This window comes from Nothobranchius furzeri, chromosome 4, assembly GCF_043380555.1.
Source record: "Nothobranchius furzeri strain GRZ-AD chromosome 4, NfurGRZ-RIMD1, whole genome shotgun sequence".
In the NCBI taxonomy this organism is placed as follows: Eukaryota; Metazoa; Chordata; class Actinopteri; order Cyprinodontiformes; family Nothobranchiidae; genus Nothobranchius; species Nothobranchius furzeri.
The window spans coordinates 69,025,115-69,037,941 of record NC_091744.1 but is presented as its reverse complement, the minus strand read 5'-3'; the positions used below and the strand labels follow the sequence as shown (position 1 = coordinate 69,037,941).

Below are 12,827 nucleotides of genomic sequence, written 5' to 3'. Positions count from 1 at the left end.
TTAAAATCTGTCTCAGATGATGTCCTCCAGACAGGACTGTGCTTTCTCACCTGGTTCATCAAAATCCTACAGCTGTCTTTAGGGAAATTTCTCTCTGTTTTCTTACTAAATTAGACTAAAACACACAGCACTGCTACTAAAAGACTTAGCACACGTTTCCTAGCTGAACATCTTAGTGTATAATTTGCATGTCCTTTTTTTTACAAAGCAGCAGAGTTTGAATGAAGATGGACCAAAATGACAGAATAAAAAAAGGACCATGGGTACTTTTGTGATCAAGCATTGGCCTATTTAATGATTACTACTACCAGTGTTACATTTATCCATAATAATTTAGCACTCATTCACAATATATTCTGTAAATTACACATTCATGATTCATCTTGCTGTCAGTTTGCATTGAGCAAGTGCTGGTTAGGTTGTTCTTCAGCCACTTCACGTCCATTCGTTAGTCATTTTCCACACAGCGGTGGCCGCTTCATTCCAACGGGGTGCAAAAGGATTATCGTGTTGCACCCATGCACTTACCACATGCACTTATCATTATAGGCACCAGCTCTCTTCAGCTCTGCATAGAAAGGAAGGCTTAAACATGACCACACATGGAAATAATTCTTGTGATGAGTTATTATTAAAATGTTATTTAAAATTTTACATGTCTTTGCAAAATTTTATTTTGCCAGCCTAATTTTATTAATGAAACGACACAGCTCTTAGACTCTGCGGAGAAATGTCATCTGCACCTTCTTCTGATATCCATGACAACCTGCCCAAGATGTGCTCTGCTCTGCTCTGATTGTGACCAAAGCTGTAGGAATATAAATTGACCAAGAGCTACATCAAGCATCTCAGCTTTTGTGTAAAAGATTCCCTTCATGAAAGTTGCATCCTTAATGAAATTTTGTTTTATTGACTGTTATATTAACTTTTCTTTAATCGTGCACTCTAAAAGAGTAAGTCAATAAAGAATGAATATGTAGTTTAACAAGGATGCCCATAAGTTTTTCTGCAGAGCATCACTGCTTGTCCTTCTGTTTCCCCAGATGTTTATTTTCCACAATGTGACCATCACAGTCCCAGAAAACTTCACCCAGTGCACCACCCATGGCAGCTTTGTCCATCGCTGGCAGGAGACCCTCTACAACATGTTCACCTTCACGTGCCTCTTCCTCCTTCCCTTGGTCATCATGATTTTCTGCTACGCACGAATCCTTATTGAGATATCCAGCCGCATGGCTCAGAGTAACAGTACGTCTCATGAAAGTATTCCTTTACCTTCAAACTTTACACCAACATTACTTTCTGGAGCTCAAAAAATGTGTTGTTCTTTTCCTTCTCTAGTTCTGTCAAGAGACGTGCATCTTCGCCGCTCGCACAGTAACATCCCCAAAGCTCGGATGAGGACTCTCAAGATGAGCATTGTCATTGTGACCTCGTTCATCATCTGCTGGACCCCGTACTATCTGCTCGGCCTGTGGTACTGGCTGTTTCCTGAGAGGATGGAGGAGACAGTGTCTCATTCGCTCACTCATATGTTGTTTATATTTGGCCTCTTCAACGCGTGTCTTGACCCCATCACCTACGGTTTGTTTACCATTCACTTCCACCAAGGGCTGAGGAGACGGCGCCAAGATTCGAACACTCGGACCGAATTAGAAAACGACACTTGTCTCAGGCAGATGTCCTGTCTGTCTTCTCACAGGCAGTTCGTGTCAAGGAGCGGCAGCAAACGTGCAGAGGAGGTTAACGACAACGGCGACTCAAAAAAGGCCTCAACCCCAAACATTTTGGTGAGTAAGATCTAAAGGCTGAAATGACTGCTGCGGGGCCGTAAAGTGGTCGATTCTGTTTACCATGTTGTGGAAGAATCCACAGCTCTTTATAAATGTCAGTATTTTGCATGTTCAGTATTAGTGCTACTAACTAATATCGTTGTGTTTATTTCAATGACAAAAAAGGATTTCTGCATCCGTTGTTGACATTTTTCACAAAATTGAATTTTTTTTAAAGTGTGAAATGTAGTGACTATAAAAACTGTTAGTAGTGTGTTTGATGCTCCCAATCTGAAACACAGACATTGTTTTGTAAATGTTTACCTCATGACCAGTTTTGCATTACAATATATTTAGTATTGAGTTAATTTACATGCAGAACGAATGTCAGTGGCAGCAGCGAGCGTGCACCTCTACTACAATATTGTAATATCCAGATCTAATATGAAGTAAAATACATTTTTTAATTGATTTATTTGACCTATTATTGCTTGCTCTCAACAGTCTATGACCCACTTTCACTCAGCGGATTAAGATTAGAGTATTAGCTGAAAAATTTTCTTGTTGGGAAAAAACTGCTTCAGGAAGAGAAGCTTCCTTCCTTTTTTAAGAGGAGCATGAACTTATTAAACACAGACATCAGCAACTAAATGTTGGCTTCTCCTTTGTTGCACAAATTTATTTACACGTTAATTTTTGTGCTAATTTGAAATAAGTGGGGAAGCTTTGGGTGGGTTTAACCCTAACCCCACTTAGAACACAAACACTATAGACTGAATAAGTATTTTTTATTGTGCTATTTTACAAACTCAAATGTGTTGCACTGCCATCCCTTCATGCTTTCCTACAGGTTTCTGGTAAAAGAAAAAGAAAAAAACGATGCATTAATGTGAACGAGGTCTATATCTGAAAATATTTCTTTACACAACAAATGATTTTTGTTCTTGTAGAATCGTGTTCACAGGCGTTTGTTTAAACATTTAGCAAAATGTGTTCTGTGATTGTTCATTTTCATTTAAAAATGTTGCCCTTTCAAACTTTCATTAGGAAATACAAACAGTAATTGATTTTTCATTGAGCTCAATGATACCTTGTGAAACAAACTGTGCTTCAGTCAGAGATGGATTTCATGTTTTATGTAAAGAGGTCAACAAAACAGTTTCTGAAACTGATTAGTTGAGTGTTTGTAAGTTCATTCATAAAATTGTACCTCCACTTCTCAACCAGCCTGAATAATTCGAGGTTGATGTTTCATTCCAGTTAAATGCAAACTGGTACCCAGTTCATTTGCATGCACTCGACAAATGCACATATTTCTGCTTACATACGATTCTACGTGCACTTGCAAAACCTTACTTATTACAAATGTACAGTGGCTTACATGATGAATTTCAGAGTGGGGTGGTATGTAACATGCAGCCTTTTCAGATGTTTGTCTGTAACCTTGTATGATAACTAATGTACTTTATGAAAAGAGTGACACCATATCAGTAAGTAAATATTTTCTTCGTGTTCAAAAAAATCTTTAAAAAGACAATGCAAAAAAATTATCTGATGAGAAATGTTTTTGTGTGTAAAAGAAGAATTACAATAAACGGCATTTGTCCACTAAACCTATTTGTTTTTGTCTATTTCAAAAAATGATATTTTAACTGAAAGGAACTGTTGAATTATTTAGATTTCAACATTATGTCAATTAACATAGTCTACAAAATTATTAAGGAAATTGTTGCACTGTTGACTTAAATCAAATACATTCTCATGAAAGTCTTTATTTGTATTAAAGCTGTGGAACACTGAAAAAACATTTTTTTTAGCATTAGCAACTCCACCCCAATGCAGAACACATCCAGGCTTGTGTTAGAGATAAAACATCAATGCTGCAGAGTCAGCTGTAGAGTTGTGTTGCTGTTAGCCAATCTGAGGCCAGATGTCCAAAAATCAGGAAATAAGACTCCAAATTTTGTTGTGTTAAGCTCTCCTCTGAGGTGGCATTAGTTACTGAAACAAGATTTGGTGGTATAAAAATGAGCTGAACTGACTTTAAATGAATAGTTTTCTCATCATTTAATTAGACTACATGAGTCACTCTGCTACTCTGTTGATGTTGGGACAAACAGAAGGTTTCCTGTGCTCTTCTCAGTGGTGCGCGTTGGACCAAACAGACAAGATGACAGGTGCATGCTCAGGTATTCACAAAGAAATGCTCAGGAGTTGACCTGGAATGCAAGACTTCCTTCAGTGAATGACAAGGTCAGGACGGTGGCAGATTCTCCTCAAGAGCTTTTTATTACCGAGTGGCACTTTTAAACGAGATCATAGTAGGAAATGTTTCCTGTCTCATAGGAACATTGCTTCAGAAATTTCTTCTTCCATGACAAGTTGAGATGAAAGATTCAACAGATAAAGGGGAATTTTAAGCAGAGTATTTGTGGAATACCATTAAGGCAGCTGCATTTTCTCAGTCCTGGGTTGTCCTCCATAGAATGGATATAAAAAAAGATTTTTTTTAAAGATTTTTTATCAGATGCTTGTGGATTCGTCCTGGGTATCTCAAGGCTATGGATGTTGTAGGGCTGTCATGGTTGACACGTCTCTACAACATTGCGTGGTCATCGGGGGCAGTTCCTAGGGAGTGGCAGACCGGGGTGGTGGTCCCCATCTTTAAGAAGGGTGACCTGAGGGTGTGTTCCAACTATAGGGGGATCACACTCCTCAGTCTCCCTGGAAAGGTTTACGCCAAGGTACTGGAGAGGAGGGTCCGATCGATAGTTGAATCTCAGATAGAGGAGGAGCAATGTGGTTTTCGTCCTGGCCGTGGAACTGTGGACCAGCTCTATACCCTTGCAAGGGTGATGGAGGGGGCATGGGAGTTTGCCCAACCAATCCACATGTGCTTTGTGGATTTGGAGAAGGCTTATGACCGTGTCCCCAGGGGCACCCTGTGGGGGACGCTCCAGGAGTATGGGGTGGCTTTCTGTTAAGGGCCATTCAGTCCCTTTACCAGAGGAGCGTGAGTTTGGTCCGCATAGCCGGTAGTAAGTCGGACCTGTTCCCAGTGAGGGTTGGACTCCGCCAGGGCTGCCCTTTGTCACCGGTTCTGTTCATCACTTTTATGGACAGAATTTCTAGACGCAGCCGTGGTGTGGAGTGTGTCGAGTTTGGTGGCAGGAGAATCTCGTCTCTGCTTTTTGCGGATGATGTGGTCCTCCTAGCTTCATCCAGCTCTGACCTTCAGCTCTTGCTGGGTAGGTTCGCGGCCGAATGTGAAGCGGCTGGGATGAGGATCAGCACCTCCAAATCTGAGACCATGGTTCTCGACCGGAAAAGGGTGGCTTGCCACCTCCGGGTCGGGGGAGAGGTCCTACCTCAAGTGGAGGAGTTTAAGTATCTCAGGGTCTTGTTCACGAGTGAGGGTAGGAGGGATCGGGAGATCGACAGGCGGATTGGTTCGGCGTCTGCAGTCATGCGGACGCTGAGCCGATCTGTCGTGGGGAAGAGGGAGCTGGGCCAGAAGGCCAGGCTCTCGATTTACCGGTCGATCTACGTCCCAATCCTCACCTATGGTCATGAGCTTTGGGTAATGACCGAAAGAACGAGATCGCGGATACAAGCGGCCGAAATGAGTTTCCTCCGTAGGGTGGCCGGGCTCAGCCTTAGAGATAGGGTGAGGAGCTCGGACATTCGGGAGGGACTCGGAGTAGAACCGCTGCTCCTCCGGATCGAAAGGAGCCAGTTGAGGTGGTTTGGGCATCTGGTCAGGATGCCTCCTGGACGCCTCCCCGGGGAGGTGTTTCGGGCATGTCCTGCCGGCAGAAGGCCCCCAGGTCGACCCAGGACACGTTGGAGAAGTTACATCTCCAATCTGGTCCGGGAACGCCTTGGGGTCCTGCCGGAGGAGCTGGTGGACAAGGCCGGGGAGAGGACGGCCTGGAGCTCCCTAATTGGGATGCTGCCCCCGCGACCCGGACCCGGATAAGCGGAGGAAGACGAAGACGACGAAGAAGCTTGTGGATTGTGACAGCTATAGAAAAATATTTTATTGATTAGAAGTTTCTGAGGATATATATATATATATATATATATATATATATATATATATATATATATATATATATATAAGCCATGGACATAAGAAAATGCCCCCCCCCCCCCCCCCCCCCCACACACACACACACACACACACACACACAAATGACGTCCCTGATATAAGCAGACATCCCAAACCACTGGTCATCAGGGTTCACCATCCTGCATGTTAGATATCTTCAAGCAGATCATTTGAATTGGACTAAAGTCCTTTAGTTAAAAAAAATGGATATTTTGACACTGACCATTTGTGGAATACGGAACAACGAAAATACAGAAGATGTATTAAGGAAGCGATGGAGATATGGAGACGCAGACACAACATCATGAACAGGGACGACGGCGTTTACACTTTGGATCACACATGGGACTGTGTTATCCGAATGAAGGATGCGGGCAGCAGAGGGCGACATCATCCTCTGCTGCCCGCACATAAATGGAAGTGACGCAACAAACAGCTGGTGGCTCTGATGAAGGCGGAAGTTCCAGCTGAAACATGTCAGCCAAAGGTAAACAATACCTCAAATTGCTACACTTAGTTAAATATGAAAAAAAGAAGATGGTTAGAAGGTGAATCCAGTTGGCTGAAATTTAGTTCAATCCAGTTTCATCTTATGCAGACAGATCAAACAGAATAAAACCACAAACACCCCAGTTTGATGCAATTTAATCAATTGCACTAACATGTAAACAATTCCTTAGTCCCACACAATACAGTACAATAATTAGACAGTCTCATGTTTTTCCAGTTACAATGCGTGCATGTTTTCTCATGAGTGTATAAAATATTGAGCAAATAAACAACTTTTAGTCACCTTCCTGCCTGTCGTGTCACACAGCTGTGTTCATAAACAGGTTATTTTCAACACCTGGTAGTCCAAGGTTATCCTCCTAAACTCCTGCATATTTCCTAAAGGACTTTTCAGCGTGAACATCAACACAGCTTTTATTTCTCTAAAAGGTCAGAAGGTTTGCTCTATAAAGGCCAGTTAAAGATAAATTGATTCCCCCTTTTTTTTAAACTCCCACTCCAATTTGACTCATAGATTTTCTCTAAAGCAGCAAAGCTGTAATTGGGCAGGATTAATAGAGAACTCTTTTTAAAAGGCACAAAGTCCATTTTTACACAATAATGAATTGATCAACTACAATACAATGAATTTGTTCTGCATTTTAGTTATGACGTTTGTAGATGGTGGAACAAAAGAACTATGATGAGATGAGTCGAAAGCTTGGAACTTTGGCTGAGATTCAGGCTCTGGCACAAAAGGTGGATACCATCAAGGAACGAGTGGACGGATCAGCAGGGATTGGGATTGATTAATTACGCCATTAGTGGATCTAGAGGGGTTGTAGACCAACAGAACTCTAAGGCAGAGAGGAAAGTATCTCTGTCTGTCCCCAAAACAATTTTTATCTGAATCTGGTGCCCTTGGAGCCTGTGAGGCTGAAGTGATACCCCCCCCCCCCCCCTCCCCCAGAAGAAATGTTGAATGTTGCCGTCACTATGGTAACTCTTCTCCCTATCCCAGCCTGGGCGGGACTGTGGCCGGTGAAGGCCGTGGAACAGTCTGGGAGTCACTGTGCCCTCTAACCCATTATCTCCCTCCCCTGTCCAAACAAAAGTGATGAGGGCTGCTCCATGCGGCTGCACGCACTGAAGTGAGGAGAGTCCCAACCCTACCACCCCACCTAGTGGACACTTATGATGTGTAATGTCTGAAGTCTGTGTGCATATCTGTCTGAGGAGTTTTTTTGCATAGCAAAGCTACCCTCTCTGTTGAGGGTAACTCTGAAGGGCCTCTTTTCCCCTCCCCCTGACTCTATCCTCATATAAACCCTCTTAACCCGTTCAGCCCGACTGGCAACTATTGTTGCCAAAGTGTATCACTGTCATTTTTGACTCACTAGGAAAAATTGTGCCCAGTGAAAATAATGCCCCAGGGTTGGCCCTGGTTATAACGATATTATTATTACTTCTCTATTGCTATTATTAGGTGAATTTTCACCTACTGACAAGCTGTGTGACCACTGGCAACAATAACTGCCAGTCATAAATATGCCATTTTCTTCCCCAAAAAAGTACATAATTGAAAAAAAAAATTATATAACATGATTCAGTGGAACTTAACTGATAAAATGATATGCATTACGGCTCTGAAAAAAATTTGGGCACAAATGGGATTAATCAATCAATCAATCAATCAAAGCTTTATTTATAAAGCGCCTTCCGCAACCCTGTCAGGAAGCCCAAAGCGCTGAACATGGTTCAGTTGAAGGTAAATATATTGAATAAATCAAAAATAAAAGCAATTCAAATTACAAAATACAAATTACAAAATAGGTGAAACATTCTGGTACAGGACAAATGTGTAAAACAATGGATTGAGTGAACCAATGAAAACTGTGAAATAAATTCAACATAAAAGAGGGCCAAAATCAAACATGTTCTGGAAACGCCAAGCGGAGGAGGTGTGTTTTTAGGTGACAAAGACTGGCAGAGAAAGGGACAGCCTAACTGAGGGTGGCAACTGGTTCCAGAGTGACGGTGCTAGGACTGAGAAAGCCCGGTCCCCGCGAGTACGACACCTAGAACGAGGGACAGCGAGCAGGCCTTGGTCAGAGGAGCGCAGAGCGAGTGATGGGGAGTGTCTGTTCAGGAGTGTGGCTAGATAGGGGGGACCACCACCCTGGAAGAAATTATAAACAAAGACGAGGATTTTGAATTGTGAGTGATAGCAAACCGGAAGCCAGTGCAGGAAGGTCAGAACCGGACTGATGTGGTCCCGTTTCCTGGTCCCAGTCAGGAACCTGGATGCGCTGTTCTGCACAACCTGTAGGCGACACAGTGATGACTGACACAACCCTGCATAGAGAGAGTTGCAGTAGTCAAGCCTAGAAATTACAAAGGTATGCAGTACCCGCTCCAGGTGGGCTCTCGACAGCATATGCTTGATTTTTGCAAGGCGTCTCAGGTGAAAGAAACTGGACCGGATCACAGAGTTGATGTGAGCATCAAATTTAAGTCCAGCATCAAGTTTCACCCCCAAACTGGTAACAACTGGTTTTGAGTAGGGAGAAAGAGGGCCAAGATCAACATAACGATCCACATTCCTGCTGTTGGGGTGAAAAACAATGAGCTCTGTCTTTCCCTCATTCAGATGTAGATAGTTGGCCATTAGCCAAGACTTCACCTCATTAATACAGGACACAAAGGACTGGATAGAGTGACCTTTCTCCTGACACAATGGAGAATAAATCTGGCAATCGTCAGCATAGAGATGGAATGATAGGCCATGTTTACAAAAGATTGACCCCAGAGGTAGCAGATAAATGACAAACAAAAGAGGACCAAGGATCGATCCCTGCAGGACCCCCCAGCGGAGCCCCTCCCAAGATGAAAAAACATCACCCAGTTTAATGCAGAATGTCCTGTTGTGGAGATACGATCTAAACCAGTCCAGAACAGACCCTTTGATCCCAACCCATCGTTCCAAGCGATCGAGTAGAATCGCGTGGTCAACTGTGTCGAAGGCTGCTGTCAGGTCTAACAACAGAAGCACCACAGAAGTACCCTGATCTAGTGATAAGCCCCCATCAGACAGGCCATGAAAAACGGAAATGTTCCGGACTCTGTCCGTAAGACCTTTGTGTCTGAATACAAACATCCGGATAACGTCTTCCGGAATTTAACCGGACAAAGCCCCTAGTAACAGGTCCGGACTTGTTACGGACAGGGTGGCTGCTTCAGACTGGTGAGGTAGAGTTCCGGACAAGGGGAAGGGGGAGGAGGAGGGGACCGGGGGACGCTGTGCGCACCTAGATAGCCCGCTGCTGTAGCATGCAGCGAACCATGGCAGCTCGCCTCCTACGGTACCAACTAGACGCGCGACGGAGCTCTTCACACCGCTTCAGTGATTCCTTTAACCATTGAGCTTCATCATCCAGGTCTCTTATGTGTCTTCGTGTGCGCAGAATTATGCTTAAGCGCCTCGTGATTTTTATCTTGAGAGGCGCTATAGCAGGGGCGGCTCCAGGATTTTTTTTCTGCAGTAGCTTAATAGTTGCTTAGTGACAGAAAGGAGTTGCAAATCCTAAAATTGTTCCAATTTAGCCTGAAGTTGTGTACTTAATTAAAAGAAATGACTCTGTATGACTTTTTAATAAGAGGAAATTAGAAAGAAAGAAAGTAACAGGAAAACATACTAATATGATCATAAATAATACTAGATATTAAAGTCATTGTCTTTTCATTACACAGTGAAAAATATTGCACTTTTGGACTGTTTTAACACTGTAATTTAATGTACCAAAATAAACACAAATCACATGCATTATGGTCAGGGAGGGTGTAGTTACTCACCAACTGATGTCAGAGCAGAATAATGCGTCTGTTGTTGTGGTTCAAGGCGAAAGCATCGATGATGTCCTGCTCATCAAGGGCTCTTGCACGTTCTGCGTTGATGGACAACAAAGCCAGGTTGCTGTTTCTTGAGTCCCCGCTTTTGCTCCTCAGGTATGTTTTGACGCGCCGTAAACATGAAAAGCTCCGTTCACAGGTTGCAGATGTGACAGGCAGTGTGAGTGAAATGCATAAAAGTCTGTGCAGATCAATGAATGCATCCTTGTATGGATGAAGAAGGGAGAAAAACTCCTGTGTGGTGTTTACAGTTTGTCCGTTCCGTCTTTTCTGGTCAAGCATCCGTTGCACTTGGTGCAGTTCTGCAGAAAGGATGTCTTTGCTTACTCCATAATGCTGAGCCATGGGTAACAGGAGATCCATTTGAAGAAAGGACTGATGTTTTGGATTTAAAGCAGATGTGCCTTGTAGAACGCCACATCCTTCAGGTGAAAAGCGTCTTTTCAGTTCACTGACAAGTCTATCGATGACAGGGTAGAAACAGTTGTGTCTAATGGCATCAGGAGAGTTGAGGGCTGGACGTCTTCCTGTTGGAGCTTCAACTACAAAGCCTTCTAACTTTCCCGCAGTTTGCACATGTCGCCTCTCTGGTCTCATCTCTGTGAAGATGCCGGCCTTGGTTGACAGGGTTTGAGCTTTATCCCAAATGTCATGCCAGAACTTTTCCTTTGCCTTTTCAGAGAGAGATGCAATTGTGGACTCAACAAGGTCTGTAGCAGATGCAAGTTGAAGATCTGGAGACTGGAGGTGATCAGACAAGAATTTGGTGGTGCGAAAGAGATCCTCAAACAGAGCAAGCTGCACAACAAACTGAAAGTCAATCAGGCCCTTTAGTGATCTTGCTTCTGTCTTCCTTCGGGCATTTGGCTGCTGCATCATATCATCAAGTGACGCACAGATTGCTGGCAGAGTTTTCTGAATGGCTAACAGTGCAGAATACTGACAAGCCCATCTAGTTTCAGACAACTTTTTTAGTTCAAACAGCTTATCTGCAGCTTGAAGCTCCTTTTGTTTCTTCATGAAAATACTGTGCACAACAGAGCCAGAAAAAAAATTATGCAGCATCTGCACAATTTCAAAGAATTCTCCAGCTGGTTCGACATTATTCACACAATCCACCAAGACCAGATTTAGACGGTGGGCATGGCAATGGACATAAAGAGCTTGTGGGACCTCCTGTCTAAATTTTTCCTGGACACCATTATTACACCCTGACATGACAGCTGCCCCGTCATAACACTGGCCGATACACCTGTTGTGATCAATGTTGCATTTGCTCAGAGTCTGTTTGATGGTTGTCAGAAGGGAGTTGGCATCTAGCCCATCAGCTGGAGTAAAGTGAAGGAACTCTTCCCATATTTCATCATTATGCACGTACCGCACAGCCACAGACACCTGCTCCTTCTTACTCACATCTTTACTCTCATCAACTATCAGTGCAAATACGCCAGCCTCTTGTACTTCCCTGCTTATTTGCTCCCTGACCATATTTGCCATGATGTCAACCAGTTCATCTTGTATGTCATGATGAGTGTACTTCGCATTTTTGGGATTATTGGCAATTTTTGATTCAACTGTTTTGTCAAACTTCCCAATGACATGTAAAAGTTCAATAAAATTGCCTCTGTTAGATGTTTCAGATTCCCTGTGTCCTCTCTGTGCAATGGTCTGACATGCAGTATAGCGTAAAGCTTCCACAACTGCACGCATATATTCCCGGTTTTCACGTACCGTTTTGAAATGTCCCTCGCTGAGTGCATTGCTTATTTTGGAGCCACTCTCTTTTCTCAGCTTAAATTCAGACCACGCATCCATTGCATATTTATGGCCAGCACTGACATTGTGTGTGTGGAATGACTGTGTAGCTTTAACCCATGTGCTGAACCCATCCTGGGTAAACGCGGTCTCTTTCCGAAACTGCCGGCCTGGGTGAGCAAAATGTCTGCATGCAAAGCAAAACACACTGTCCTTGTCGGCCGAGTACTCCAGCCAACTATATTGCTCATACCATCGGCGGTTAAATGACCGCATTTGTATGCCGCACTTTTTAGCCCGGTATTTTACCAGTATTGGGCGACGTGGTCCTTCATGAGGGGTTTGGCTGATATCTGATGAAGTTGAGTCGTTGTTTGTTCCACTGCCTGGGACAGAAAGAAGCGGGTCAGGGCGCGTCTCTTCACACAGCGCGGGCACCTGTTCTCCTCTGTGCTCATCACATTCATCCTCGACCCGTGGATCCTCGCTGCTGTTAAAATCCGTGGCGTGGTCCTTTTCAATGGTGGAAGTAGCTGCATCATCCGTCTCCGTTGATAATCGCGGTCGTTTGGGTGGAATAAGATATTTGTCCATGTTTGCATCAGGCTGCTTTGTAATAGCTATGCGCTAGCAAGACAAATCTCAGTGCTTCTTAAAGCATGGGGTCAAATCGAAGTCTCGCGATAGCACCAGTGAGGCACGTCTTTTTTTGTTTTTCCAAGAAATTTGTTCTCCAAAACTATAAGTAAAACTACCGCTTTTTATGTTAGATTAAATATATATATTTTAAA

At 43.4% G+C, this 12,827-nt stretch overlaps 1 protein-coding gene across 3 annotated transcripts in view; it reads left to right on the top strand.

Annotated features, from left to right (window-relative positions):
• Nucleotides 1-3,394, top strand: part of gnrhr4 (gonadotropin releasing hormone receptor 4) — a 30,016-nt gene extending 26,622 nt beyond the window's left edge. For 2 of the 3 annotated variants that reach the window (XM_015964519.3, XM_015964520.3), the window contains exons 3-4: nucleotides 1,044-1,248; nucleotides 1,342-3,394. In XM_015964519.3, coding sequence (XP_015820005.1) covers nucleotides 1,044-1,248; nucleotides 1,342-1,805 — 669 coding nt within the window. In that variant the 3' untranslated portion in view covers nucleotides 1,806-3,394. The remainder of the gene's footprint in view (nucleotides 1-1,043; nucleotides 1,249-1,341) is intronic. The other variant, XM_054733096.2, reaches the window with a different exon arrangement.
• Nucleotides 3,395-12,827: the final 9,433 nt, after the last annotated feature.